The 25,526-nt window shown below is 53.9% G+C and overlaps 11 protein-coding genes across 11 annotated transcripts, besides 1 other annotated feature; 4 read left to right on the forward strand and 7 right to left on the reverse strand.

Annotated features, from left to right (window-relative positions):
- Nucleotides 1-221: 221 nt before the first annotated feature.
- Nucleotides 222-2,274, reverse strand: ACRALDRAFT_1074998 (uncharacterized protein). The gene is made up of 4 exons (XM_071018308.1): nucleotides 2,064-2,274; nucleotides 1,507-1,985; nucleotides 1,234-1,380; nucleotides 222-1,149 (listed from the first exon to the last, which is right to left on the reverse strand). The coding sequence occupies exons 2-4, from the start codon at nucleotides 1,754-1,756 to the stop codon at nucleotides 983-985; spliced, it is 564 nt and encodes a 187-aa protein (XP_070877397.1). The 5' UTR covers nucleotides 1,757-1,985; nucleotides 2,064-2,274; the 3' UTR covers nucleotides 222-982.
- A 669-nt stretch (nucleotides 2,275-2,943) lies between these two features.
- On the reverse strand, nucleotides 2,944-4,876 carry ACRALDRAFT_1074999 (uncharacterized protein). The gene is made up of 2 exons (XM_071018309.1): nucleotides 4,539-4,876; nucleotides 2,944-4,288 (listed from the first exon to the last, which is right to left on the reverse strand). The coding sequence occupies exon 2, from the start codon at nucleotides 4,103-4,105 to the stop codon at nucleotides 3,020-3,022; it is 1,086 nt and encodes a 361-aa protein (XP_070877398.1). The 5' UTR covers nucleotides 4,106-4,288; nucleotides 4,539-4,876; the 3' UTR covers nucleotides 2,944-3,019.
- Nucleotides 4,877-5,702: 826 nt separating this feature from the next.
- ACRALDRAFT_1029953 (uncharacterized protein) lies at nucleotides 5,703-6,850 on the forward strand (the record flags this gene model as incomplete). The annotated part of the gene is made up of 4 exons (XM_071014883.1): nucleotides 5,703-5,940; nucleotides 6,019-6,633; nucleotides 6,691-6,741; nucleotides 6,816-6,850. 4 exons carry the CDS (start codon nucleotides 5,703-5,705, stop codon nucleotides 6,848-6,850), a joined length of 939 nt encoding a protein of 312 aa, XP_070877399.1.
- Nucleotides 6,851-8,108: 1,258 nt separating this feature from the next.
- Nucleotides 8,109-9,430, forward strand: ACRALDRAFT_2100206 (uncharacterized protein; the record flags this gene model as incomplete). Its single annotated transcript, XM_071023002.1, has 5 exons — nucleotides 8,109-8,166; nucleotides 8,268-8,542; nucleotides 8,678-8,839; nucleotides 8,923-9,172; nucleotides 9,234-9,430. 5 exons carry the CDS (start codon nucleotides 8,109-8,111, stop codon nucleotides 9,428-9,430), a joined length of 942 nt encoding a protein of 313 aa, XP_070877400.1.
- Nucleotides 9,431-9,644: 214 nt separating this feature from the next.
- ACRALDRAFT_1029784 (uncharacterized protein) lies at nucleotides 9,645-11,039 on the reverse strand (the record flags this gene model as incomplete). The annotated part of the gene is made up of 4 exons (XM_071014880.1): nucleotides 9,645-9,965; nucleotides 10,065-10,470; nucleotides 10,529-10,899; nucleotides 10,983-11,039. The coding sequence occupies 4 exons, from the start codon at nucleotides 11,037-11,039 to the stop codon at nucleotides 9,645-9,647; spliced, it is 1,155 nt and encodes a 384-aa protein (XP_070877401.1).
- Nucleotides 11,040-12,142: 1,103 nt separating this feature from the next.
- Nucleotides 12,143-13,112, forward strand: ACRALDRAFT_2100927 (uncharacterized protein; the record flags this gene model as incomplete). The annotated part of the gene is made up of 3 exons (XM_071023032.1): nucleotides 12,143-12,265; nucleotides 12,362-12,574; nucleotides 12,666-13,112. The coding sequence occupies 3 exons, from the start codon at nucleotides 12,143-12,145 to the stop codon at nucleotides 13,110-13,112; spliced, it is 783 nt and encodes a 260-aa protein (XP_070877402.1).
- A 2,050-nt stretch (nucleotides 13,113-15,162) lies between these two features.
- On the reverse strand, nucleotides 15,163-16,487 carry ACRALDRAFT_1048207 (uncharacterized protein). Its single transcript, XM_071015541.1, has 2 exons — nucleotides 15,912-16,487; nucleotides 15,163-15,817 (listed from the first exon to the last, which is right to left on the reverse strand). The coding sequence occupies exons 1-2, from the start codon at nucleotides 16,190-16,192 to the stop codon at nucleotides 15,505-15,507; spliced, it is 594 nt and encodes a 197-aa protein (XP_070877403.1). The 5' UTR covers nucleotides 16,193-16,487; the 3' UTR covers nucleotides 15,163-15,504.
- A 183-nt stretch (nucleotides 16,488-16,670) lies between these two features.
- Nucleotides 16,671-16,877: a sequence feature (Protein overlapping with rRNA (ACRALDRAFT_2099009, KAL2758384.1) was converted to a misc_feature.).
- A 253-nt stretch (nucleotides 16,878-17,130) lies between these two features.
- Nucleotides 17,131-18,420, reverse strand: ACRALDRAFT_1061585 (uncharacterized protein). Its single transcript, XM_071016450.1, has 3 exons — nucleotides 18,403-18,420; nucleotides 18,027-18,323; nucleotides 17,131-17,945 (listed from the first exon to the last, which is right to left on the reverse strand). Exons 2-3 carry the CDS (start codon nucleotides 18,114-18,116, stop codon nucleotides 17,526-17,528), a joined length of 510 nt encoding a protein of 169 aa, XP_070877404.1. The 5' UTR covers nucleotides 18,117-18,323; nucleotides 18,403-18,420; the 3' UTR covers nucleotides 17,131-17,525.
- Nucleotides 18,421-19,412: 992 nt separating this feature from the next.
- On the forward strand, nucleotides 19,413-20,946 carry ACRALDRAFT_2051964 (uncharacterized protein; the record flags this gene model as incomplete). The annotated part of the gene is made up of 1 exon (XM_071021631.1): nucleotides 19,413-20,946. The coding sequence occupies exon 1, from the start codon at nucleotides 19,609-19,611 to the stop codon at nucleotides 20,944-20,946; it is 1,338 nt and encodes a 445-aa protein (XP_070877405.1). The 5' UTR covers nucleotides 19,413-19,608.
- Nucleotides 20,947-21,557: 611 nt separating this feature from the next.
- On the reverse strand, nucleotides 21,558-22,964 carry ACRALDRAFT_2098624 (uncharacterized protein; the record flags this gene model as incomplete). The annotated part of the gene is made up of 1 exon (XM_071022893.1): nucleotides 21,558-22,964. One exon carries the CDS (start codon nucleotides 22,962-22,964, stop codon nucleotides 21,558-21,560), a length of 1,407 nt encoding a protein of 468 aa, XP_070877406.1.
- A 368-nt stretch (nucleotides 22,965-23,332) lies between these two features.
- ACRALDRAFT_207553 (uncharacterized protein) lies at nucleotides 23,333-25,165 on the reverse strand (the record flags this gene model as incomplete). Its single annotated transcript, XM_071022268.1, has 12 exons — nucleotides 23,333-23,564; nucleotides 23,635-23,760; nucleotides 23,790-23,895; nucleotides 23,949-24,061; nucleotides 24,117-24,228; nucleotides 24,328-24,371; nucleotides 24,465-24,553; nucleotides 24,583-24,651; nucleotides 24,693-24,734; nucleotides 24,764-24,857; nucleotides 24,934-25,117; nucleotides 25,159-25,165. 12 exons carry the CDS (start codon nucleotides 25,163-25,165, stop codon nucleotides 23,333-23,335), a joined length of 1,218 nt encoding a protein of 405 aa, XP_070877407.1.
- Between the last annotated feature and the right edge of the window lie 361 nt (nucleotides 25,166-25,526).

Genomic DNA, 25,526 nt, shown 5'->3' on the forward strand with positions numbered 1-25,526 from the left:
CCGAGCGGCGTGAGTCAGGATGGATACTCGCCATGAATAACGAATGTCGAGAAAGAGAAATAATCAGGGGATGGGAATTCTTGAGTTGAAGCATGGCGTTGGCAGTGTCTGGAATAACCACACCGAGGGCACGCGAGGTCAGAGGGATGACCGTCGTTCTTCGCACGCCCTGTCTTATTTCCTTGTCTTCCTATTATTCAGAGAGAAGGGCGAATGACAGACACTGACACATGATCATGATACCGTAAATTCAGACGTGTTGTCATCAACCAGGTGTTCTCTGATTAGTACTTGGGCTTGCAAGTCGTAATGTATACGGGTAAAAGCAATGCTCGGGTATTCATGGTGAAAGAAAGGAGAAGAAACGAGAAGAGATAAACAAGAGATAACCGAGGGAAATGCAAATTCGACAAGCCGTGGACTTGTCACCGCCCAATCTCTACCCATCACGCATATTACACTTCCGGCCACTCCAGCTGACGCTCACTCCTCCGTACCCTTAACAGAGTCAGTCATATGGCCGGGTAGGCCGCAGCAGCACCAAAACAGAGGGTCCCAGGAATTGGGATATGTAAGTACCCCTTTTTCAGTCCCTATTCCCAGATACGCCTCGCCACGGTCGAAAAGCAGCAGAATGTCCCTGCCAGTGTGCCACATAACATCCAAGCCTCCTAGCGGCAGTAAGCCTGGATGCCACCTTGTTCATTTGTTCATCTCCCAGTCCCACTGAGCTCCAAGCAGATAGTGGAGATATCTTCATCGGGTTTTTGTTGTTAGACTGACATATCTATCCCGTGGATCCTGGTCGAGAGGTTGAGACGCATCGATCAAAGAGCTGGCTGTGGGGATGGCACACGGCAAGTTGAGAAGCAAGGACGATGAGCACGCCACTGAAGCTGGATGCTCTTCTCGGTTCATCGTCGTCCCATGTTGATTGATCATCGGTGATCGTGAATACGTCCCCAGAGCGATTCGTATCACTCTACTTCTTGGCAGCTGGCGCTGGCGGCGCCTTGACGTTGTTGGAAATCCAAGCGAGGCCTTCAAGAAGACCCTCGCCGGTGGTGGCGCAGCTGGGTACCACGTACCAGACCTTGTCTTTTAGCTTGGAGAGCTGAAGCGCCTCGGTGACCTCCTGGGGTTTCATGGCTGTCGTCGTTTTGTCTCGGGTCAGCTTGGTCCACCTTACTTCGCATGGCGGAAACGAGGGGAGAAGAGTCAACTCGAACTAACCATCCTGGAGATCCTGCTTGTTGGCGAAGACGAGCAACAAGCTGTCCTTCATCTCGCGGTCGTTGATGATGCGGTGCAGTTCTGACCTGGCTTCCTCAATGCGCGCACGGTCTGACGAGTCGATGACAAAGATAAGACCGTGGGTGCCTACACCACTATGTTAGCGTCCTGAGCGAGATTGAGGAACCCTTGTACATCTGTCCTATCGCCATTCGGCTTTTGTCTGTCCTTGACAAGACGAAGTGATAGTCGTTGAGAGAAGAGCATTCGTACCGCTAAAGTAGTGCCTCCAGAGAGGACGAATCTTGTCCTGACCACCGACATCCCAGACATTGAACTTGACATTCTTGTAGGTAACCGTCTCGACGTTGAAGCCGACTGTGGGGATTGTGGTGACGTCCTGGCCGAGCTTGAGCTTGTAGAGGATGGTGGTCTTGCCGGCGGCGTCGAGTCCGAGCATGAGCAGGCGCATCTCCTTAGATCCGAAGATCTTGCCCATCATCTTGGACAGTTGACCACCCATTGTGACAAAGGTTGAAATCGGCTACTGGTAGAAGAATGCGTGTCGTAAATGCGTGTCGTGAATGTGCGACGAATAATAGAGCTTCCACTAATTTTTGTTTCTTCGATTTTGTTTATTCCTGCCTTCAATTGCGGAAGAGTCTGATGGAAGAATGCGATGGAGAGTGCGCAAAGGATGGATAAGGCTGGGATACACTGGTTCGGTAGATAAGGAGACGGGGGATTTGGCTCTAGGCATCCGATGAGGGTTAGTCGAATGATTCGCGTTGATTAGAGTTCGGGTCGCCAAGGGAATGAGTAAAGAATACCTCGTGATCCCACAGGACAAGACACGTAAATGTTGTAAAATCGGTGCAGGTAAAAGAAGGGATGTAGTCGATTATCGTCGTCCAGATGGTAAGGAGAAGAAAGAAAAAATAGAATATAAAAAAAGTTGACCAAGTTGGGCAAAACGACACTGCAAACTGACGAGGCGGCTCAAGAGTATCCTCCCCTGATTGATTGCTTCGACAGGACCACCAGTTTGTTGGTAATTAGGAGTTAATTAGGCGAATTACGAGGTGGACGATCCGACGGGGATTGAAGGGACGAAGGGTCAGGGGAGAAGGACAACCAACCTTGACGACGCGGAGGCGCGTGCGTGTCAGGGGTTCATTTCTTCGCTTTGCTTCCTGGCAAAACCTGTGACCTTTCGGGTACGTACCTGACAAACGTTTAGTGGGTCAGGGGTTCAAACGCCAAGACCGCCCGCATGCCCCTTAAGTGAGGTGAGGTACAACGTACATCTGTACAATACAGTGTACATCGTGTACGAAGTACGGAATATGAAGTAGTGTACAACGTACCTGCAGCATACGAGAAGTAACACCCGTCTACTTCCAACTACCTACCTAGGTCGGCATTCCCAGACGTTATAATCATTGCGTATCAAATCAAGGCTTGCAGCAATACGAGATGGGCCCTAGATAAATGATTCTCTGCCTAGGTAAGTACCTATCCTACGGATGCTTGGAGGCTTATTCGTATTCAACATACAACGTACATTCGCTGCTTTGCGCCTTAACATTCTCGGCGAAGAACGTCCGAGGATCAGTCCCATGCGAATTATACCAAATAGGACACCAGAGGTAAAGCGCCAGCTGGTGATTCTGTTCCCAAAGACGAAAAAAAAAAAAAAAAAAAAAAAACGCCATGCCCGTCCGCTTCGTCCCAAGAGCCTAACAACGGGAGAGAAAAGATGATTTCGTGCCCCGCCCCCGTCACCTTACGGGCGATACTCCAAGACGTAGCGTCGCTCTACCTGATGTGTTGTCGACAAATCGTTCTCCCCGTGGAACTTGAGGTTGACCGTGACCCCGTCCGGCTCGGTCCCAACAACATCTGCCGCGTAGAAAGCCGTTGTCTGCGGGTACAGTGCGAGCACCATCTTACCTGGCTCGGGTGCAGGCAAGTCCGTCTGCCCTTCGGGGGGGATTGGGATCATGTTGGACGCGAACGTCTTGAACTCCTTGTGCTTGCTCGGGTCCTCCGGCTCCACGTCCAGGCACTTGTAGCGTCGGCTCTTCCCTTCCCCAATCACACCGACCACTTCGCCCAGGATCCAGTCGTACGGCGCCTCTCCCTGCTGCGGCTCCTCCTTCTTACGTTTGAACGCCACCTTGTCGCCCTTGGAGAAGGAGATCCTGCCGCGTGACGCCCCCGATGCCCCGGAGCCAGCTGCGGCACCCTGCCCCGCAGCCCCGGAGGTCGACCCGGCCGTCCCACTTCCTGTGGATCCCTGCGGCTCGACGCTATCGGCTTTGGGAGGGATGCTGTCGCGGTTGCTACCTCGGTCCCCGTGCTTGCCGCGAGTCGACCCGCCCATCGGACTCGGGACCGGGGAGTCGCCCGCACCGTCGAAATCGTACAGTGACGCCGCGGCGGCGGCGGCGGCGGCGGAAGCAGCTGCGGTTTCGCGGGTCCGAGACCCGCCACTGCGGGACGTTGAGGCCGGCCCAGCAAGTGCCTCGGCCTCCTTATGGTTGGCCTGCTGGACTGCCTTGAGCAGCGTCAGCTGTTCGATGGCCGCCCGGATCGTATTCGAGTTGTTCTCCGACATCTTGACGCCGGCGCGGCATAGCTGCTCCATCTTGCTCAGGTCGCTGGCAGACGGGCCCGTGTCGTCTTTGGAGGCAGCGGCGGCCTTCTTATCGTACTTGAGGAGCTCGCGCAGATTGTCATTGTCTGCATTGATGCCGCTGACCACTTCGTGGATCTGTCCTTTGATCATGTCCCACAACTGTATCTCCTCACCATGACCGCCTCCATTGTTTCGGTTGGAACCGCGGCTACTCCGGTTACGTTGGGACATGGCACTAGACGGACCAGGGCCCAAAGATGGGCCTGCAGAATGGTCTGGCGCAGAAGCCGGTGTCGACACAGAACCCGACAGGGAATCCGAAGGACTAGGCTGTCCCTTGTGTCTTCTTTTCCCCCGTCTTCCCTTTCCCTTGCCCTTCGACCCGGCCGTCTTGGCTTGTTTGCGGTCAGAGGGCTTGGGCAAGTTAGCCATTGTGAAGCAGATCAAAAATGATCATAAAGAGTGATGTATAGGCGGTTGCTGAGATATCGGAGGACATCGATGCGGGGCTATGAGAGGGGCTGTAATCTGGATCGACTGAGAGACGATCCGAGGAGTGAAACTAATCGTAGTGATGGAGGCAGGGGTATGTATGTATGAACTGGAGAGGTTTATTCCAGATAGAGAGGGGCTTTCAAGGGAGGCCAGGCGGTAGAGAACTTACGATGCACCCAAAGAGAGAGAAACAATAGTTGGGTCGTCCCAGATTCTTCCGCCCGAGAGACTCCCGACAAGAGGTCCACGCAGGCAGTAGGCGTCGTTTTTTCGAGCGAGAGGCGAACGAACAAAAGCCAGTAGAACCAGTCGGTTGATTCCAGTGAAAGCACCTTCGTGTGAATCTCGAGTCGGACTCGCTTATTCCCAGGCTCGAGGGTTCGGAAGCCTTGAGTAGATATAATTATATGGGGACCAGAAGTGAAATGCAAATGATCAATAAGGATTTTGATGGTTGTTGGGAACAAGATGCTTCGTATGCCCAGCCTTGACTTATTTCAAGCAACCAAAAACTGCCGATTCCGTCAAGAAGCTCAAGCCCCTTCTCAATAATAAGGTTGGTCACAGGCACAGGCGCAAGTACGAATATGACATGTCGCGTCGATGTCGCGATGAGACACTCTTACATAAGCCCCTTTGCACAGACACTGCCACGCGGCTTAACTGGACGCCCGCTAAATTCATATCTAGTACTGGTGAATTATCAGAATTATGCGACTGGCCATCAACCTGCAGGAACGGAACAATCACGGATTAGGTAACACGGATCGCATTCCAGAACTGAACCGCTTGCGGCTAGGAATGCGGAATAATCAACGCTTTATCCATCAACCTCCAGTTGACCAGCCTGGCCAAGTATCCAGATTGCCAGATTCATCATTTCTCCGTTCCCCGGCCTCAACCATCCTCAACTGGCCAGACTCATATTCGTACAGTCTACTTCTCTCTGCATCGACCATTTCGTTTGTTGCTCCTTTTCAGTTGACAGATACACATTTTCTTTCGTCCGAGCCGTCAAACCTGGCCAACGCTCATACAGTCTTCCTCCGCGTTCAATTAATTACTCTACCGAACACCTAATACCAACCGACGAAGCTATATTGTCGCGCCGCCGAAATCACAGCTACGAAATCCGCTTCCACCGTATCACCTGAGACACTTTTCCGATCAACATATCTCTCCTCTACCCGAACACACCTCGACTCGTCTGTCTGCTCGATTGAACAGCCGCCTCTCAAACGCCCGCGCGCTGGCCGCCTGATCCGGATCGCACCCGTACATCCACATCACCGACTTCCATCTAATTTCAGCGTCAACATAACTACGTATCCAAATGGCGGTGGCATCGATACAGGACAGGACGGCCGAGTTCAAGTCGGTCCTGACGCAGGCCCAACGTCGGCAGGCCTCCAGCAAAGTCGGCGCGCAAAGGAGATCCCTATTGAGCGACTCACAAAAAGCGGCCGCAAATGGGGACGGCACCCGTAGGCGGTCTGACTTTGCCCGCCAGGCCGCACAGATTGGGAGGAGCATTTCGGCGACGATGGGCAAACTCGAGAAATTAGCCACACGTACGAGTCTTGTTATTCCTTACGTCCCCCGCTTCGGCCTCCCCGTTTCATGGTACTGACTTGCACCCGGCGTGATAGTGGCTAAACGAAGGACGCTGTTCGACGACAGACCCGTAGAGATCAACGAGCTCACCTTCATCATCAAGCAAGACCTCTCTTCGATCAACCAGCAAATTTCGCAGCTCCAGGCGTTGACCAGGCAGCAACATCCCAAGGTGGACCAGGAGGGGGAACACAACAAGAACGTGGTATTCCTACTGCAGGGCAAGCTGACGGACGTGTCGGCCAATTTCAAGGACGTGTTGGAGGAACGCACCAAGAACATCCAGGCCTCCAAGTCGAGGACAGACAACTTCATCTCGTCCGTGTCACAGCACGCGCAGGCACCACTACCAAAGTCGGCTTCGCCTTTGTACGGAACGCCCGGCAGGGCGACGCCGTCTCCGGGGTCGGATTTGCTGTCGCTGAACCCGTCGAGCGACCAGCAGCTACTCATGATGGAGGAGGCGCAGCCGCAGAACGCATACATTCAGCAGAGAGGGGACGCCATCGAAGCCATCGAGAAGACAATTGGCGAGCTTGGCAGCATCTTCGGACAGCTAGCGACCATGGTATCGGAGCAGAGCGAGATGATCCAGAGGATTGACGCCAACACGGAGGATGTCGTCGACAACGTCGAGGGTGCGCAAAGAGGTACGCGCTACTACCGACATACGTGACAAACGCGACTTTTACTGACCATGTCTGCAGAGCTTCTCAAGTACTGGGGCCGCGTATCAGGGAATCGGTGGCTGATTGCAAGTAAGTTCTGACCGGCCATCCCCAAGACACGAATGTCTCCGATCAAGGATGGGCCACTAACCATTTTATTACAGAAATGTTTGGCGTTCTTATGATATTCTTCCTGTAAGATCATCCCACTCACATACCTGTCGGTCGTTTGGAGCCACCACGTTCGTTCGCTAACACGCCTATCAGACTCTGGGTCCTCATAGCTGGCTAGAGCGCAGTAGGGTCGTTCCCGAAATTCGGTTCTTTTGTAGCGGCAGGACAAAACCGTGGTTCGTTGGAGGGCGGCGAGTTTCTCTTATAGACGAGACAGACTTGACACGTCTGCAGTTTTGTTATCAAGACGGGCTGGCATCAGCTATATTCAGGATTTATTTATTTTCCTTTCGTCTTTGGATGCCAGCATGAGGGTACAGTACGACGTGCATTGGACGCGAATGTTGGTAAGTCCGCGAGTTTAGAATCTGAGCTCATCTTTCTGACCTGCCCCGAGCGTAATATTTGTGGCATCGGTGTAGATGGTTGAGTGAGAGCATTGCCAGGGCTGATATACATGGCGGGATAAGTGTCGACCGAAGCCACATGCCATTATACGTCACTCCGGAAGGTACACTGGCAGAATAGCAATGTTTCAAGTCCACTCGAATGGCTTCGTTGATACCTAGGTACGTAACGAGTACCTAACATGCCGTCAGGAGGGGCCAGCGCATGGCAGGTACCTTATGCAGGACATCGGGTTATCTTACGAGATATAGTGAGTCTCGGCGGAGAATTGTCCGAACTGCGGTCCGGAACAGGGCTCATTTTCTCCATGAATCAGGAGTCGAGCATTTCTGGGGCGATGACGGACAGCTGTAGTGGGGGTGGGTTGCCGGAGCTTTGTGAGCCAACCCACGAGCCCCTCTCCCCCGTTATACCCCGCCATTCGCTCCATTTCCTCCCCATGATCCGAGATCTCAAGAGCTCAGTGGGGGGTCAGGGGTAGAAATGCAGTAATAATGTGCGGTTGGATCTTGATATATCCGTCTGCGATGCTTCTACGGGCTCTTCTGCCTAATTGACGAGGGGCACCCTGGACGAACTGCAGCCACCATTCATTCATAAAGGTTGGAGAAGACGCTCGTTTCCATTCCTGGATCTGAACGGTTTCTTATGTCACGGATGAACTGGGAAGCCAAAGTTTAATTATTTATAATAGACGGTTCCTACGTTGTGTCGAGCATATCTACCTAGTTTTGAAAAATTCCAACTTGTAGCATCACCACGAAACCCGCTGTTTTGACTCTTATCCATCCCCCTTACACTCTACTGTCCATTATCCCCGCCTCGAAGGTCCTGTACTGGAAGAAACAGCCTCAACTCGATCACAGCAAGAAAAAATGGCGGATAAGACGTACAAGCTCAATACCGGGCAGGAGATCCCCGCCCTTGGTCTCGGTATGCCTCGAGTGCCCATCACCTTGATGGCGAAGAGATCTAGATAGACACCCTCCCGAGTCAAAACACAAGCTAACACGGTCTCCCACCCCCGTCCCCAGGCACTTGGCAGGGCGAGCCAGGCAAGGTCAAGACGGCCGTCTCCTTCGCGCTCCAGAACGGATACAAGCTGATCGACGGCGCCTACTGCTACGCCAACGAGGAGGAGGTCGGCGAGGGCCTGCGCGAGGCCTTCAACAACGGTGTCAAGCGCGAGGATGTCTTTGTCGTCACCAAGCTGTGGTGTACCTATCAGACCAGCGACGAACGGGTCAAGCTCGGCCTCGAGAAGAGTCTCAAGGCGTTGGGCTTGGATTATGTTGATCTGTTCCTAGTTGTATGCCTCTCTTTCTCCCCTTTCCCGCGGCCGTCTCCTTTTGTCGCCTGACATTTGTCCTGCCGTGTTCTCAGAAGATGGGCCGACGGGCGGGGGCGGGTTCAGGCCATAGAGCTTCAACTGACAACACTATAGCACTGGCCCGTGGCCATGAACTCGGAGGGTAACCATGACAGGTTCCCTACTCTCCCCGACGGCTCGCGGGACATCATCCACAGCCACTCGCATACCGATACCTGGAAGTCCATGGAGAAACTCCTCGACACTGGCAAGGTCAAGGCTATTGGTGTTTGCAACGTAAGACCATATCTCACTTTCAGATGTGTCTTCCTCCTCTTCTTGCCCCGGGACTAACGCGATGCCCTTCTTTTCGGACACAGTACAGCAAGCGCTACCTTGAGCAGCTCTTCGCGTCCAATCCCAAAGTCATCCCTGCCGTTAATCAGATCGAGAACCACCCCAGCTTGCCGCAAGACGAGATCGTCGAGCTCTGCAAGGAGAAGGGCATCCATGTCATGGCCTACAGCCCCTTTGGCAGCACGGGAGGTCCTCTCTTCACTGCCGAGCCCGTTGTCAAGATCGCCCAGAAGCACAGCGTCTCGCCAAGTACCATCCTTCTAAGCTACCACCGTGCGTCCAACCCACCATTTGTCTTTCCCCGGGAGAATTCTAACACGTATTTGAAACACAGAGACCCGTGGCAGCACTGTTCTCGCCAAGTCCACCTCCCCAGACCGAATCAAGGCCAACCTGCAGACTGTTGCCCTCGACGCCGAGGATACCAAATTGCTAACCGATTACTCGGCCGACCTGGTTGCCAAGAAGGAGCTCAAGCGTTATGTCTACCCTGCATTCAACGTTGACTTTGGTTTCCCGGACAAGTCGTAGGGAAATGTTGGTTTGTAGGAGTTATGAATGTTCTGTCCATAGCACAACGCATGTCATATGCCACATACCGTAGAAGCGCACAAGAATCAATGGATCCAGTTTCCGGGCTGTTTCCTTGTTTCGTAGGCAAGAACATTGTAGACGGCTAATATGTCGAGTAGCTCATTCAAAACAACGTGCAAAATGGACTCGTTCGGACTGTCAAATCCAGTACTCATTGCGACTTCATGGATTCGGGCTCCATGTCTACCACTACCTTTATAACCAAATTGTCAGACTCGTCCTTCACCTTTCCAGCCATATCAAAGGCATCCCGAATGCGCCCCAAACCGGAGAACCTGTGAGTGACGAGCTTCCCCAGGGGAGGCAGGTCGGTAGGTCGCTGGGCAATGAGATCGATGGCTCTCGCGTACGAATTGGCGTAACGAAATACTCCGACGAGATCAACCTCCCGGAGCGCAGCGGCCGACACGGGCAGGGTTTGGATAGGGGTCCCCATCCCGATGATGAGGATCTTGCCCCCGGGCCGCGTAGACTGTAACAATCATGTCTCGCCGTCAGCAAATGCCTAGTACCTCAGATAATAGACAAAGGGAAGAAAAGCAGGCATGCTAGGGAAAAAGTAGAAACGCACGTATATCGCAGTCTGCATGCACATTTCGACACCGGTGCATTCAAAAGTGGCATTCACCTGCCCTGCAGCCTTTCCTTGTATTTGGGCCGCCTTGACCACTTCGGCAACCTCCTGGGCGTAAGCGAGCTTGTCCTCAATGGAGGCAGGCCGCCGGGCGGGCACGACGACGCCAGCGTGGGCGAAGCCATTATCTGTGGCGAAGCGGACGCGGTCTTGTTGGATATCGGCTATGACGACTCTGTGTCCGGTGGCCCTGAGGACGGCGGCACAAAGTAGGCCGATGGCGCCGGCACCGAGTACGAGAACGGTCGCGTTATCCGGCAGACGGGCGCGGTCGTAAGCGTGCATGGCTACCGACAGGGGTTCTACGATGGCGCCGAGTTCGAGGGAGACGTTGTCTGGGAGCCTGGGGAGAGTCAGCGGCAACGAAATGTCGAATTGTATCGGGCTGGATCGTAACATACTTGTGACACCACTTGGCCGGGTGGTTCACTTTGTCCTGGAGAGTGCCCTGGGCGTGGGGGAAGGCCTTGGCGGAGCTCCGGAACTTCATGGCGGGGCAGATGTTGTAACGGCCCTCTACGCAGAGGTCGCAGGATTCGCAGGGCTGGCCGACTTCTAGGGCGACGCGGTCTCCAACGGCGAGGGTGGAGACGCCGGGTCCGATGGCGGTGACGACGCCGGCGGATTCATGGCCCAGAGTCAGGGGCTCGCGAACGAGGATGTCGCCGTTGCGGAAGTGGGAGTAATAGTGCAGGTCGGAGCCGCAGAGCCCAGTGGCGCGGACGGCGACCTGAACTTCGCCGGCTGATGGGGCTGCGAGGGCCCGTTCCTCCTGGATTGGGAGGCGTTGAGTCAGATTGTATTAAGCCTAGGGGCCGGTAGGCAGAGCGGCGAGGGCAACGATTTGGAACATACAAGTCGAAGATCTTTAGCTCCGTGGAGGACGGAGGCTTGGACTGTCGTGTCTGCCATGGTATCTATCTCGACGTACTTTTAACGGTCAAGGCATTGAACTTCGACGTCCGATGGTAAGCAGCAATCAGTCGCAGGGCTGTCGCACTCGGTCTTGACCGTGAATACTAGTTGATGGATTACCGGCTGCAAACCCCTTCGGCATAGCTCACTGCGAGCTGGGAGAGGACAAGGTAGAGTGCAATATGCCGGCAGAGATAAGGAGTCATCTATCAATATCGTGACGAGAGAAGCATCGGCCCAGGACCGTTCCCATAGCAAGGGCACTTTGTTTGGCGACTTGTGACCTAATTAAGTCAATTTCTCCGAAGATCCGTTGCCTGCGTCGTCAAACATGAGTCGAGTTCCCCCTGTTAACATGAACAACGAGTGGGAAGGATTGCCAGGAGAAGGGTTAGGAGATTAGTAGATTGAGGAACTAACCCCTAATTATTAGTGGTGGACGAGCGGACGGGTACGCGCTAGATCCCCCACGTATGGTACCTAGTACCTGCGGTTGAGCCTTAGCGCTGAACTACGTCACTCCGAGGTACCCCGCACCTATCAACCCGCCCCACTACCCCTCCAAGTCGAGACAGCGAGGGGCTGGACCTTGGGCCTTATTCGTGCTCACTCTGCTCTTAGGATCCAAGTGAGATCAACTAGACTCGTATTTCAGTTCAACTGTCCGTCGTCTATGGCACGACTGCGGCATAGCCGAATGTAACACTCAAGGTAACCATAAGCCAATGGCCGCTGGGTTGATGTTAATGGATAGCTTCAGCCCAACAGCCCAATTTGTACGAATAATCGAACACAGTATTCTAACTCGGTCTGGTCAGTCTCCCCCACCGAACAGAAGGCGCGTTAATGTAGGTTCTAGATGTTTGTTATGGGGAAATTGTCGTCTCGAGGCTTATGTTTTGAGAGATTGTGAATCAAAAACCTCGAAGAATCCCCTTGTTGCATCATCATTGAAGTTGGAAGTGGTGCTTCGATTCTATTTTGGACGGTATTATTCACGAAATTTCGTCTAGCATCTCAACAACTACTTCATCCCATCGTACCGGTCTTCCAGTCGTTCGCCTACTCTCATTCGGGAGACAAAGTGCTATTTTCCTACCATGGCTTCATCGTTATTCTCTCTCGAGGGCCAAACCGCCTTGGTGACAGGCGGCACCCGTGGAATCGGTCAGGTTGTCGCCATCGCCCTCGCTGAAGCTGGAGCCGACGTCTTGCTCGTTCAGGTTCGTTGGCAACCCTACCTCACTTCTAAGTTCTACCGCTGGGTTATTTCGTCCTTGGGGAGAAATAAATGCACTGACTGAACAAATGCCGACTAGAGAGACGAATCCGCGACGGCTACCCGCGATGCCATCCAGAAACTAGGTCGCAAGTCTCAGATCTACACAGCCGACCTCAGTTCCCCCGAAAGTGTCGCCTCACTCGTCCCCAAGGTCCTGGGCGATGGTCACCAAATTCGCATCCTCGTGAACTGCGCCGGCATTCAGAGACGTCACCCGGCCGAGAAGTTTCCCGATTCCGATTTCAACGAGGTAAATCAATACGGCCCCGTTACCCTTTCTTCAATCCCGGCAATACGAACAAGTCCCGCCGTACTAATTCACCACCCTCCCCCCTCGCCAGGTCATCCAAGTCAACCTCAACTCCGTCTTCACCATCACCCGCGATGTCGGTGCCCACATGCTCACCCTAGAACCCTCCCCCGTCACCGGCCGCCGCGGCAGCATCATCAACTACGCCTCCCTCCTTTCCTTCCAGGGCGGCTTTACCGTCCCCGCCTACGCCGCCTCCAAGGGCGCCGTGGCCCAGCTTACCAAGAGCTTCGCCAACGAGTGGACCTCACGTGGCATAACCGTCAACGCCATCGCCCCCGGCTACATCGAGACCGAGATGAACACTGCCCTCCTGAACGACAAGGAGCGTCTCGCCAGCATCAGCGCCCGAATCCCCGCTGGCCGGTGGGGGACGCCCGAGGACTTCAAGGGCACCACCGTCTATCTTGCCAGCCGCGCCAGCGCCTATGTCAGCGGCCATACCTTGGTTGTGGATGGCGGTTGGATGGGCCGGTAATGAGTCAACCAGCTTCTCATGGAGAATGCATCGCATGTACATGGAACGTATACAATATGGTGAAGACGGTCCAGCATCAAGCATGGAGTTCTTGTATTGTCCTGTCGAAGTCTCCAATGGAGAAAGCGAGAAAGGAGAAAAGGAAAAGCAAAACCTCGATAACGCCTGGATATCTATCCCCCGCTATAAAACAATCTTTACCGTTTTCGATGCGCCCTTGATAACAATTTGTTTGATCCATCGTTGACGTTGCATAATGACGTGAAGGCCGGGGGAAAAAAAGGAAAAAAAAAGGAAATCCTCATGCGATGTGAGCAACTTCTGTCAGCCCATTGGGCATGTTCACATAGGTAACCCTGGATACTTCGCGGTGTCCAGGGAACCATGTCCGTTTCATGGGTGTCGTCGTAGGAGGGACACCTCTCGTTCCGGTTCCACGTTTTGTCTTTCCCGTGGAAGACAAAGACATTCCATAGTCATCTCCAGTTCGTGCTCTTGCAATTGCAAGAGTCAGCCGCCGTCTCCAGTCGGTTCGCCACAAGTTTCGTTCGTTGCTGATTGCCCGAGTTGATCATTGGAGATCAAAGAAAATTCCCACACGCAGTCCCGCGTGTCTGCCGACAGTTTTGCCGCGACGGAACACGCATGGTTCGGAATCCAGAGTCACGGCGACGGCACGGCATTGAATCAGACTAAGAAACCACGCGGATGACCTTCTGCCTGGCAAAGACGGGGGAGCCAGACTGGCTGGGAAGAGCAGTGACGCGGCTGCTGCTACGACGGCGGACGGAAGGCTTGGCCTTGTCCATAGCCCTGGGCGAGACGAGACGTCTCAGCAGGAGGTTCGTGAAAGGCGGGGTAAAGAGCGTGTGACACGAGACGAAGTGAGATGACATGAGAAGGGCACGTACTCTGACTGCAGGGAGGCAATGCGGACACGGTTGATGGTCTTGCTGAGATCTTCAATCATTTTGGGCGAATGAGTTGACTTTTGATCTTTGGTTCTTCACGTGATGGGAGAGTTGAGTGATCGCGATGCGTAATGTTATGTTCTTGATGTGTTTTCTGCGAAGAGGTGTCGATGAGGATATAAGATGTGATGTTTCTTTCGTCTGCGAGGCGAGGCCGGGATACTGGATATAGGTGTGATGGTCGGATAAATATGGTGAGGGGAAGGCCGCAGAGGGATTTCCGGGTCAAAGAAGGAGGGCACCCATTATACTTATACGACAGGCACGCATGATGCGACGAGCATACGGAGTTGACCAAGGTGACCCGATGCATAATGTGAGGGGCCCAATACAGGGTCGGGCGATCCGTAGTGTACAGCAGGTAGGCGACCCCGGACCCCTACAAAGAGCCTAAAAGTGCACGACGCGACGGGGAAAAGCCGTGGCTGGCTGGTCATCACTGCCTACTATGTCACATGTGATGGTGCTAGGGGACTTACGGGGAATCGGGCCAGCTCAATTCGGAGATGCTCCGCATCAATTGGCAATGGCGAGGAACGAAAACGCCAAGCGACCGAGAATTAACAGCCATACATATTGCATAGGTGCACGCTGCTGACGCCGACGACTCGACGTCCCGCTGGCTGTAACCCCCCGGCACACAGATCTGGCTGTTGCTTCATGCGGTTGGGCACGACTGCCGGACCAAGCTGGACGGTGGCCGCGTTTGTGGAAAATGACTCTTAAGGATTTCTCTTGGCCTCCAAAAGAATGATCACTCGGCTTGCTGAACGGTCACGCTTCCCAGACGTTTCAGGCGCAAAACATCGCGGGAGTTTCGGGTTGGTCGGAGTCACATGGTCCGCGTGACATCGGAGGCTGGGAGAACAAGGGCGACGGCGAGATTTAGTGGAGCGCTGCACTAGGCTCTCATAAGGTGGCAAGGCGCCTAACCGCCTTCAGCCGCGCTGGAATTAGAAACGGCGTAGTCCAGGAAAGACCACTTCCGTACAGCTACGAATGGTCTTTGTTCAATGTGGTGACTTCACGTCATGATGTAGGAAGCTTACGGTGTAAATGTTAGGGCCCTGCCAGGTTCGGGGCGGCCGAGGACGAGGGAGGAAAGACTAATTACTGCTGTGCAATGGCCTTGGCAGGACGGACGGGGATCCTTACGTCTGTACAATGCAATAGGTTCTGGTGGCAAGTTCACTTTGTACTTGAATTCAATTTCCAAGGAGAGACTTGCTGAAATTGGCCTCGCACAGACTTGAAAGGATCGCCCGTCTATCATTCATTATAGTGTATATATGTCTAAGATATTCGCCCACCACGCTGGGAACAGAGGTAGCAAGACGCCCTCCAAAGGAAACATGAAATATGAAACCCGACAACGACGATTAAACATAACCTGCATTATGATTGTTTACTGGCCGCTTGGTTCACTCTGATTGACCTTTGGCTGCAGCCGCACCATTCGTAGCCGTTGTCGCCGTCGTCTCTGCGGTCGTCGCTGGTTCCTGCTTTTTGCTTCCCTCGTAGTAATGAGCCATTTGGAGACCCGCCCTCCGGAACCCGCACTTGACGTAGAACCCTTCGTTGGCTTCGCTGCAGTCGAGGATACTCTTGTAGCAGCCAACCTTTTCTGCGATGTAGTCGAGCGCTTGAATGATCCGCAGGCCCAGCTTCTTGCCCTGCTGGTCCTTGGCTACCGCAATGTCTTCGATGTGTCCGACCTGACCGAGGTTGTGGATGCTAGAAACAAAGGAGAAACAATTTTGTTAATCGCCGCCGCAAAGAGGCGAAGGCCTCGTTTAAAGGGAAAAAATGCCTGAGAGGAAAAACGTACAACTTGTGCTCGACAATCAGTGCACCGGTGCCGACGACCGTATTCCGAGTTGTGTCCTCAACGACAAGAATGTAGTAGGTCCCCGGGCGGGAGGCGAGCAGGTCATAGCGTTCCTGGAACTTATCCTCTTGGATATCGCCGACGGTAGTCAGGACCTTCAGACAGTCGAGGTAGCCGGTGCTGTAGTCGGATTTCCGTAGAGGACGGATTATGTAGCCTTCGGGCAGTGCGGCAGAGATAGCCGGGGAGATGAGGTCGTTCGAGAATAGGCCTTCAGACATGTTGAATTGGAGGAACGTGGCGTGCGGCAAGACGCTAGAGGTGGCTGTGGTATGAGCGAGAGGAGTATCTTCAGTTCAGAGATTCCTTGTCCGAGGTATTCGCAGGTGGGATGAACGGCGCCAATTGCCTGGGTGTGGGAAGAGAGCGGTGTTATTAGGAAGTTGGGCAATAGCGAGTGTAAAGGTCGGGAAGAGTTCGTGATAGTCTTGTCTTTCGAAGAAGAAGAGAGGTCGAATGGAAATCAGAGGAAATACGAGGTGCAAGACAAACTGACGACTCGCATCGCAGAACCGCAGTGCGTTAGCCCCGAGCTGGACCTTGGCGACACCGTATCCGTAGCCTCACCATTCGGAACCCACTACTCAGCCTCAGACGTCAAGGGGCCGAGTCAGCCGCACAGCCACGGATCCAGAACCTCTCATGTCATCATATCATCCTCAGATTGAAAGACGGGGAAGGAAATCTCGAACAAAAAAAATGATCAAAATACTGAAATACCAAAAAAGAAAAAAAAAAGAAAAAACATACAACACCGGGTATTCGCTGGTCGTCACCGACCCAACTACTAATCCGGCCCTCACTGGCTTATCTATGGGAGAGCGGACGGGATCCCGAGCTTTCCAGTGGGTATGGTCGTATGTGACAATTCATCACAAGGGTAGTCCTTATAAGGGCTCAAACTAGAAACAGAATTATATAAATCAAAAAAGAAAAACATACAACACCGGGTATTCGCTGGTCGTCACCGACCCAACTACTAATCCGGCCCTCACTAGCTTATCTATGGGAGAGCGGACGGGATCCCGAGTTTTCTAATGGGTATGGTCGTATGTAGCAGAATGATACAAGTGGAGGCCTTATAAGGTGTGTCTATCCTCTAGGTACCTTTCAAAGAATGCATTATTTTAGACAGTTCTTTTTCCCTTTTTCGCGGCCTCACAGTTACACCTTTTTTACCAAATGTTACCAAATCCTGTGGAGACAGACCTCGGGAGTTCATTGAGGGCAATTGCCCAGAGAAGCGACACGAACATGAACATGCAAAGACATTCCGACCAAAGCCTGCAGTGCCGAGCACCCTCACCGTCAGAGATGCCTTGCTGTGCCGACGACAATTGTTTGCCGCGGAAGACGAGGAAGACGTCACGCACGAAAGAAATAGTACTGAAGCCTGCGGCCATGGCCACCAAACGCAGGCACGTACGGAGTGATTACTTGACGTGAATTCGATTCCATTTAGTCTCGGAACGTAATTACATCCTTCCCAAATGACGCCGCAATGCTGATACCAGGGCCTATCATACACTCTTGTCCGTTCTCGCCTCCCCGCGGTTACGACCGCTCAGCGGCAACTGATTCCGCCGACGCCGGCACCCTCTCCGAGGCCGAGGGCTGCCCATCGGACCGGCCGGCGGTTTGGTCGTGAGCGACGTCTGCGCGCTTGGAGTGGATGGGATCAACGGCGCTGGCGCCCACGCCTTCGAGACCCGAGCGATGCTTCCTGTCGCCCTCGTTGCTCGTCTGGCCCAATCCAGGGTGTCCGAACCCCGTGTGCACGTCGGCGCTTGTGGCGCCGCGGAGGGTGTCGGACGCCTCTGTGTGGGTGGTGGTATGCGGGTTGAAGGCCTGGCCCGGCACCTCGTGTTGCGTCTGGGGCTGGTATGTGTTCTCCTTCGGGGCCGTACCGGGGGCGTGCGTCTCCGCATGGAATTCTTGGTAGGCGTCGTTTCCGACTTTGGTACCCATGGCGTGCTGGTTGACGTGTTAGCAAGCAATGCCTTCTGGAGCGTTGACAAAATATAGCTAGGGGTTTCGCAAGATGTGAAAACGTACGCCCTTAGTGGTCATAGGTTCACTTGGCGGAACCCGAGATGTGAACTCGCCCTGGTTGGCGACTGCCTCGGTGTTCTTGCTGGCAGACATGACGGATGTTGATGTTATACAGCAAAGTTTTGGTTTGAAGGAATGCTCAGCAGAGACTGCAAATCGATTCTGGGAGGATTCGTTGACGATGTGGTTGCAGAGTTGACACAAGCCAGAGGATGGGCGAGTCTTATATTGCAAGAGCCGCATGCTGGGTGGTACTCCAATTATCAGTGTCGATACCATCTTGGTCCATGTACCCAGACTGTATGTGTTCATATTTGTGGTTCATTTCTCTCGTTCATGATGTCACGGTGATAATGACATCACAGTTTGCACTTTCTAGAACCATCAGGGCGTTCCGAACACTGTATCTACAAAGTGAGTCTCTGCAATACACGTTCGCCTGGTTAGCAGCAGACGGTGCGGCGTGGTCAGTGATGTTGGTGGTCTCCACGGTGTGGACCGGCCCCGAAAGAAATACATAGACGATGGCGGGCCATAACGTCACTCAGGGGCTGCGAATACTCTGTCGGTCCACCTTTGTATGTCCCGCATATTTAGTTTTCTGGGTCGTCTCATCTGAATAAGCCGAACCTCAGCTGCCGACCTTCGCACTCCCCATCCTTTAGATAGCCATGTTGTTTCGCTTCGAGGTCGATGGCTATAGCTGACATGAATCAGGAATACCATGTACAGAGACTGAGTATCGCGCAACAACAAGAAACTGTACTCAGCTTGTCGTCGATGTGTAATATATAAGTCATCGGCTCAACATACTCGCTAAGGACATTGTGATAAGGATTCAGGCGGCTACAGTAAACTATTATAAGTCGTAGCAGGTACCTCATGATGCCCTGTCGGCCTATGGTGATGAGAACGGGAGGGACCGAGTGTTTACTTCTGATTACTGATACGTTGCACCGACCCCCTAATGGTCTCAGGGGGTTGGATGCTGAGACCTGGTGCCTCGACGTTGCCTATTGTCTCCCGGGATGCCCTCCTCGGATTGTCTCATGGGTTCTCAGGGTAAACAGATAAACACATCCATTGTAAGTAACGTTACCTTGTGGTCTGGATGACTCTCATTCCTACTTATTTATCTAGAAGCATCATGTAGAAGGCATACCCCTTTCCAGTTCTACCAGCCACTTCCACTCCCTTCCTTTTCCGTATTAAAGCACCAAGTAGTGCAGATGTACAAAGATGCCTTAGAGTTCTGACACGTGGATAAGTACCTCCTAGAACTCTCGCTCCTTCCCGCTATCTGTCTTGTGGTTCTCATGGCAAGTGCCTTCTCCTCCTGTTCACGTACCTTCCAGCACATTATTATTACCAAAGTCCACAGGATAAGGGAACAATATCCAGGTGCCTTAAGTACCTGGTTTAAATAGGTAGTTTCCTAATATATCCTTTGTTTTTACGCACTCCCCAACTCCTTGCCTCTCTACCCGCCTACTCGACCTGCCTGGCTACTTGAACTTTTGCTCATCTCGACACCGCCCAGAAACAGCAACAACAATAGCAACGACAGCAGAGAACAACAACAACAATGGGAGATTACTATCCTCGTAACCGATCTTCAGATGGATATCGTCCTTATATCCACGCCCACGCCCCCTCCCGCGTCCACCCCCGCTCCCACTCCCGCTCCCGCTCCCGCTCGCCGCCACGTGCTTTCTTCCAGAACGTGGGCACACAATGGTCCGTGAGGGTCAGCAAGAATGCCGGCGGGGTTGTTCGAAGTGCGGAGCTTGTGAACCGTGGCGGCGGTGGTAATTACAACATTAAAGGCACCCTGCCCGGCGGTGGCTTGGTTGTCCAGACCAGGTCGTCCGCTGGCACCCGGGCATTTGCCGAGGAAGCGTGTAGAGACATGCCCAAGGATGGCATTGTCCTCATCGCCATCCCCGTCTCTACCAAGAGCACCAAGTGCTCTGGAGACTGGGATGGGTCTGGGCTGTTTTCGTCCCCCGGGCCTCCCACAGCCCCCCCGCCAAGTGCCCAGCCTGTCGCTACCCACCTCAAGCCCTGTCATCCGGGGCCTGTCGTCAACCCTTTCACCTCCCCCGCCGTTGAACACGTCATCCCTGCTCAGAGCACGCGTCCTCGCATGGACTTGTTCCAGGCCTGTAGGGCCCGCACATCCTTTTTGAAGACCGAGGACCTGCATATGAAAATCGAACAGCTGCGGAGAGAGGCAGCCAACCGTGGCCACTCCGATCTCCCCCATGAACCACCCATGCAACCTACTCAGGCCGACACGCAAGCCAAAGATGGCCCCGATCCAGGTGCTGAAACCAAACAGATGAAGCGGGAAAGTACAGCTCCCGGCACCGGGGGATTCGCCGTGACAACCGCTCCCGTAATCTGCAGGGAGAACAACCGCCACAAGACCTGTGCCAATTGCGGTCGGGTAGGTCACGCCGTCATAGACTGCCTCAAACCAGGGAAGAGCGGCTTCATCGAGGCCTGTGCCGTCTGCAACGAACACCACCTCCTCGACATCTGCACTCGGTTCCACAGCTACAGCGTATACCGCAAGTTAGCCATCTGCGTCCTGCAACGAGCCCGACGCCCGCCTCTCGCCACCGCCTTCAACTGGGTTGCCGCCTACAACCAGGTGGCCGACGCCAGGACCAGGTCAAAGGCCATGCCTGCACCAAAGAGCTGGGTTTGGCCTTCCGACTTCCCCATCACCGCCCAAGAGGCTCGCTCCTGGCTGTCCCGGCCTGCCGAGCGCCAGCCCTGGAATTACTTCAATTACTCCACCAACCGCACCGAGGACCTAAGCCCTGGCCTCTCGACCTGGTCCCCTGCCGTCGTTTTAGCCAACTGTCACCGATTGATGCAGACGGAATCCTATGCCGGTTCATTTCCAGATGTTTAGTCGGGGCGCGTCTCGGTTCTTCTGTTCTTCTTCTTCTTCCCTTTGCCGGGGAGGTCCCGGCTCACGGTGAGTTGAATTCTCATCCGGCTTGTCCAACGTCAAGGATGCAGGCTGATCTCTCATCCTTGCCTCCGTAAGAGTACATGGCGGCGACATCTGAGAGGCAAGGCGAACAGGGAATGGCACAACAAGGAGCTCGGTGCGGAGAAGGGGAAGTGGATTCCCCCGTATTCGACGCGGCGTTGGGAAGTTGCTCGTGTGCCCCTGGATAGCCTGGCTCCTCGATTTGTTTCAGATTCTCCATGCCCATCCACCGCCTCAATCCTGTTAACGTATCAAGGAAATCAATACACAGACCAATCATAGAAACATGGATACCCAGTCACTGGACTCGATTCGCGATGAAATCATGCAGCAGCAGTGGATCTGAACGTGGTCCTCCTTTGGTTCTTGCAATTGTCATAAATGAGCAACAGCTCAGTCCATTGTAAAAAGAACTACGCTGATATATCATACCTACGTGAAGAAAGACGAAGAAGGCCCCCAAAAAAAAGCATGAAATGAAACAGGACGATAAGAAACATACGCGACCCACCATGATGCCAGTCGGCTCATAGTATTCCATTATCCGCGCAGCTAAACGGCCCGCGGATCTTATTATCATCGCTGTCGAATGTGTCCATTAGCCCAAGAATGGCAGCCCACAAACCGGCCGTGTTCATAAAGACGGCAATGACCACGGTGAAAAGATTGAGGGTTGTTAGGCACATCTTGCGCCAGTTGGAGAAGTAGAGGCCCCGGTTAAGGTGCAGCCAGAAGACGCCGCTGATGCCAAAGGTAAACCAGGCAATCAAGGCAGCTGACGAGATGGCGAGGATGGAATCGAAGATGGGGACGGCGTTGGCGAGCACGAAGACGCAGATCCAGAAGACGCTCGCGCAGCCCACCCAGGCCGACCACGATTTGAACGTCGTGGCCGTCAGCTGATCCGTGGCGCGGAGCCGGCGCATGACCAAGACATAGAGGTATTTGACCGCCGAATGCCCAAAGATGAGGCCTGTCACGAGCATGCCCGGCAGGAGGATGCCGTAGGAGACTTTCGCCGGGATGACGGGGGCCGAGCCCAGCGATGGGCTGGTAGTGTATTGCCCCGCCAGGCAGTAGATGGCCACCGCGGCAAGGATGTAGAGCGGGATGGAGAAGCCCTGGAGGATGATGAGGGCGGGGAGGAAATCGTGCGAGGGGTCTTCCATCTCGGCCATGTACGTTACAAACCCGGCGTTCCCGGCATACGCATAGGCGATGTTGAGGCAGGCGCCGAGGCCGTCGCGGAAGCTCGGGTATCCGATGACGTTACGCTCAATGGTAGAGCCGGGCTCTGCACCCTGAGGGGGCTCTACACCCAGGGAGATGATGACGATGAAGACCGGGATGACGACGGACAGGGTTCCGGGAATGCCCATCTTGGCCACGAAGGAAAAGCGGCGCGGCAGACTCAGCAGCCAGAATGCGACGAAGGCGCAGGCCATGAAGCCAACGGTGCATATGGCGTTGTCGGTGATGCTGTTGAGGGCGACTGATAGTGTCACCGTGGCCGAGGCGCAGGTGAAGCAGAACTTGATGAGCAGGCCGACGGCGACGACCGCCTCGAGGGGCCGCCCGCCGACCACTTTGGCCATGTCGGCCATGTTGACGACGTGTGGGTGGGCTCGGTAGAACTGGAGGAGCACGTAGGCCGTGTACGTCGACAGGAGGCCGATGCCTATGATGGCGATGACTCCAGGCACGATGCCCAGTGTTTGCAAGGTACCGGGGAGCGAGAGGATGCCGATGCCGACCTGGTTGGTGATAAGGAGGATCCCGGACATCCATCGTCCCACGGTGCGGTAGTTCTTCCCGCCATTGCTGAAGATGTTTTGGGCTTGGACTCCGGCCTCGCGGTCTCCTATGGTGGCTTGTTTCTCCTCAAGGTCGTGCCACGTGCCCGCTGACGCCTGCGGCGCAATGCCGTTGCCCATCGAGCCGTTGTAGGTTTCCGAATGGTTCCAGTGTGTTGACTCGCCCTCTTTCTCGCCATCCGGCTTGGCCATGTCCACCATGTTCGCATCGTGATGTCGACCGTTCATCGTAGCTGAGAGTACATGCAGTATTCTGGAAGGGATGAGTATGAAAGCTAGGAATAGATAATAAGATGTCTATCGCTGTTTCGGGATCTCGCCGGTTGGAAACGTTTAGTAGGAGAGAATGGCTAAAGAGAAGAAGGCAGCGGGTAGGAAACCCGACTGTATGGTTGGGATGTTTGAAGCGCCGGCGCATGTGCGTTAAGAGTTACTTTATATATCATAACAGGACCGATGCTTTCCTACACTTCGTCACCCCTGGATCGCTAGAAGCCCAGGAAGTGACGAAGATCGCCATGATGCAGCTCGGTAACGGAGGATTGCACTACTGACAAAGCTGGACTCGCGCCCGCGGCGAAGGTAGCATGGCCCATGACGGGGAGAAGCTTGACAGACAGAGATTCAAGATGCGGTGTATGCAGAGTAGTGTACAATACCTTGGAGTCTGACGTCAAATCCCGAAGATAGGGCGCCAGGGGTCCCTGTCTCAGTTTGAGGCTCACCTGGGGTCGTCATCGTTGTCCATCTCTGGGGTAGAGAGGCCACTGCCGACATAGGCTAGTAGGACGTGGGGGACTGCTTGACGTAAGACCGAGGGGTTGCCGAAGAAGAGACCAGATGGATACGGTTAGACAGGAAACCAGGCGCTTCACGGGTCATTCGAATAAGGTACGTCGATGTGGGCGGTAAGACCCTGTGTTGGCAAGCTTTCCATATCCGAACTGATGACGACTCGGGCGAGACGCCGATTTCTTGGCTATGGGGTAGACGTCTCGGCAGTCGTCATACTTGCCGCTGATCAACTCCCAGGGCGGACGTCGATGGAGCCCTCACCACCGAAAAGCAGAATACACGTGTGCTTCCTTGAAAGGATACTGTGACAGGAGGCCTTTGGCGAGTTATGTGACCGGGCTTCTAGGCAGTGCTGGAGAAGTGGTGTCCCATGCGTATTTCGGTTGGGGGTGAAGAAGAAGGGAGCGGAGACGAAAAAGAACCTGGAGTATTCATTCAATAACAGACAATTTGTCTGACTAAGAAATTAGGACCCACCCACGTCCAGTACCTAAACCGATTGAAGCCGCCGGCCTACCAGAAAATCCGGGGTTGAAATGGTATGTTCTCCCTTCATCATACGGCAACCTCGCCGAGGAGAGAGACGGCTCTGGAATTGCGTGTATCCGTTCCCTTCCGCCCCTTATAACTTAGGGCCCAGTCCTTGCTATGCATTCGATCGTGGTGGAGGGAAAGCTCAAAAAGACACCCGCTAAATCGTTGAGAGAATAGACAATTATACGAACAGAAGAACTTCGGTGTTGGACGCTTTATAACCCTTGCGAGATCATGTAACCGATGCTAGTAGGCGGTTCAGGAGCTTGTTTTACGGTCTTCGTGATCGACGTTTCCGCCAGAGTGTTCTCTCCAGGAGAACCACTAGGACCAGTGCTGAATCGTGGACTGATGATGTTGTCGCACAGGTTGGCGGATTGCTGTGAAGGGTACGGCCATTATTTGACACTTGGGATGCCTCTAACATTAAAAAATCGTGCATAGATGTGGTGTGATCCATATCTGGCCCCATGCCGCCCTGGAATGAATAGGAATAGGTTTGCGATAAAAGGCCAGCACCCAGAGGCAACCAAACACATTTGAGTGTGACACGTCGCCAGACTAAGTTATAACGGCCCCTTGGGGATTACAGCGATGTAAGAGCCCCAGAGCCGGTGGTCATCATGATCGCTGGGGGTTATGTTCCCAGAGAGAACGAGAGCTGGCCGTTCTGCCCTGCAAAAACTTGACCACGACGCCAAAACGAAATTCCCATGTGTATTCTTCAGCTTGGCAAGGCTCGTCTTGGTAAGCTGGACACAATGCGCTTATTCGTATATTGGCTTTCAAGGCTTGCTTTGCTTGCGCTGATCGTAATTCGTCGAGAAATCCTCGGAGCGGAAGGCGATATAGGGCGCCGCGTCTTCTGAACAGCCGCGCAAAAATCTCTTGAGGTGTCGTGCCCTTCATCAGCACGCTCCTCAGTTTCTTGAGGGCGATAGACTCTAGCAGTCAATCAACCTCCTCCTTGATACCTTCGCAGTACTTGTCATAATCCTCACGTTCTATCTCTCGCAATGGTGATAATCTGCATAATACGCCCGCCTTCCAGCAGCCGCCAGGTCGGTGACGTTTTTGGGGTTGTCGTAAGCTCTGGCGACGGAGGCGTGGCTGGAATGCTCAGGGCGCTTGGCGTGGGTCAGGGTTATCAAGCCGCAGAAATCTCCAGACCATGTTGGAGCGCGCCCTGACTTCGTCGAGATGCCGCCAGAGCTCCCAATATTCGTGGCTGGCGTGCATAATACGATTCGCGGTCATTTTGGAGAGATCTGTAGACCAGTTGCATCGGTTGTCGCTGTAGACAGTTCGGCCTATAAAGTTCAACAAACTAACAAGCAGATGAGAGCTTTAAGT

The sequence above is a fragment of the Sodiomyces alcalophilus genome (assembly GCF_042370955.1).
Source record: "Sodiomyces alcalophilus JCM 7366 unplaced genomic scaffold ACRALscaffold_2, whole genome shotgun sequence".
Taxonomy (NCBI): domain Eukaryota; kingdom Fungi; phylum Ascomycota; class Sordariomycetes; order Glomerellales; family Plectosphaerellaceae; genus Sodiomyces; species Sodiomyces alcalophilus.

Coding starts and splice junctions, on each gene's coding strand:
- ACRALDRAFT_1074998 (XM_071018308.1), bottom strand. CDS start 1,756: ATGGGTGGTCAACTGTCCAAGATGATGGGCAAGATCTTCGGATCTAAG. Junction 1,381..1,506: donor CTGGAGGCACTACTTTAGCG/GTACGAATGCTC, acceptor ATAGTGGTGTAG/GCACCCACGGTCTTATCTTT. Junction 1,150..1,233: donor CAAGCAGGATCTCCAGGATG/GTTAGTTCGAGT, acceptor AAACGACGACAG/CCATGAAACCCCAGGAGGTC.
- ACRALDRAFT_1074999 (XM_071018309.1), bottom strand. CDS start 4,105: ATGTCCCAACGTAACCGGAGTAGCCGCGGTTCCAACCGAAACAATGGA.
- ACRALDRAFT_1048207 (XM_071015541.1), bottom strand. CDS start 16,192: ATGTCTGAAGGCCTATTCTCGAACGACCTCATCTCCCCGGCTATCTCT. Junction 15,818..15,911: donor CTGATTGTCGAGCACAAGTT/GTACGTTTTTCC, acceptor CTTTGTTTCTAG/CATCCACAACCTCGGTCAGG.
- ACRALDRAFT_1061585 (XM_071016450.1), bottom strand. CDS start 18,116: ATGTCTGCCAGCAAGAACACCGAGGCAGTCGCCAACCAGGGCGAGTTC. Junction 17,946..18,026: donor AACCTATGACCACTAAGGGC/GTACGTTTTCAC, acceptor CACGTCAACCAG/CACGCCATGGGTACCAAAGT.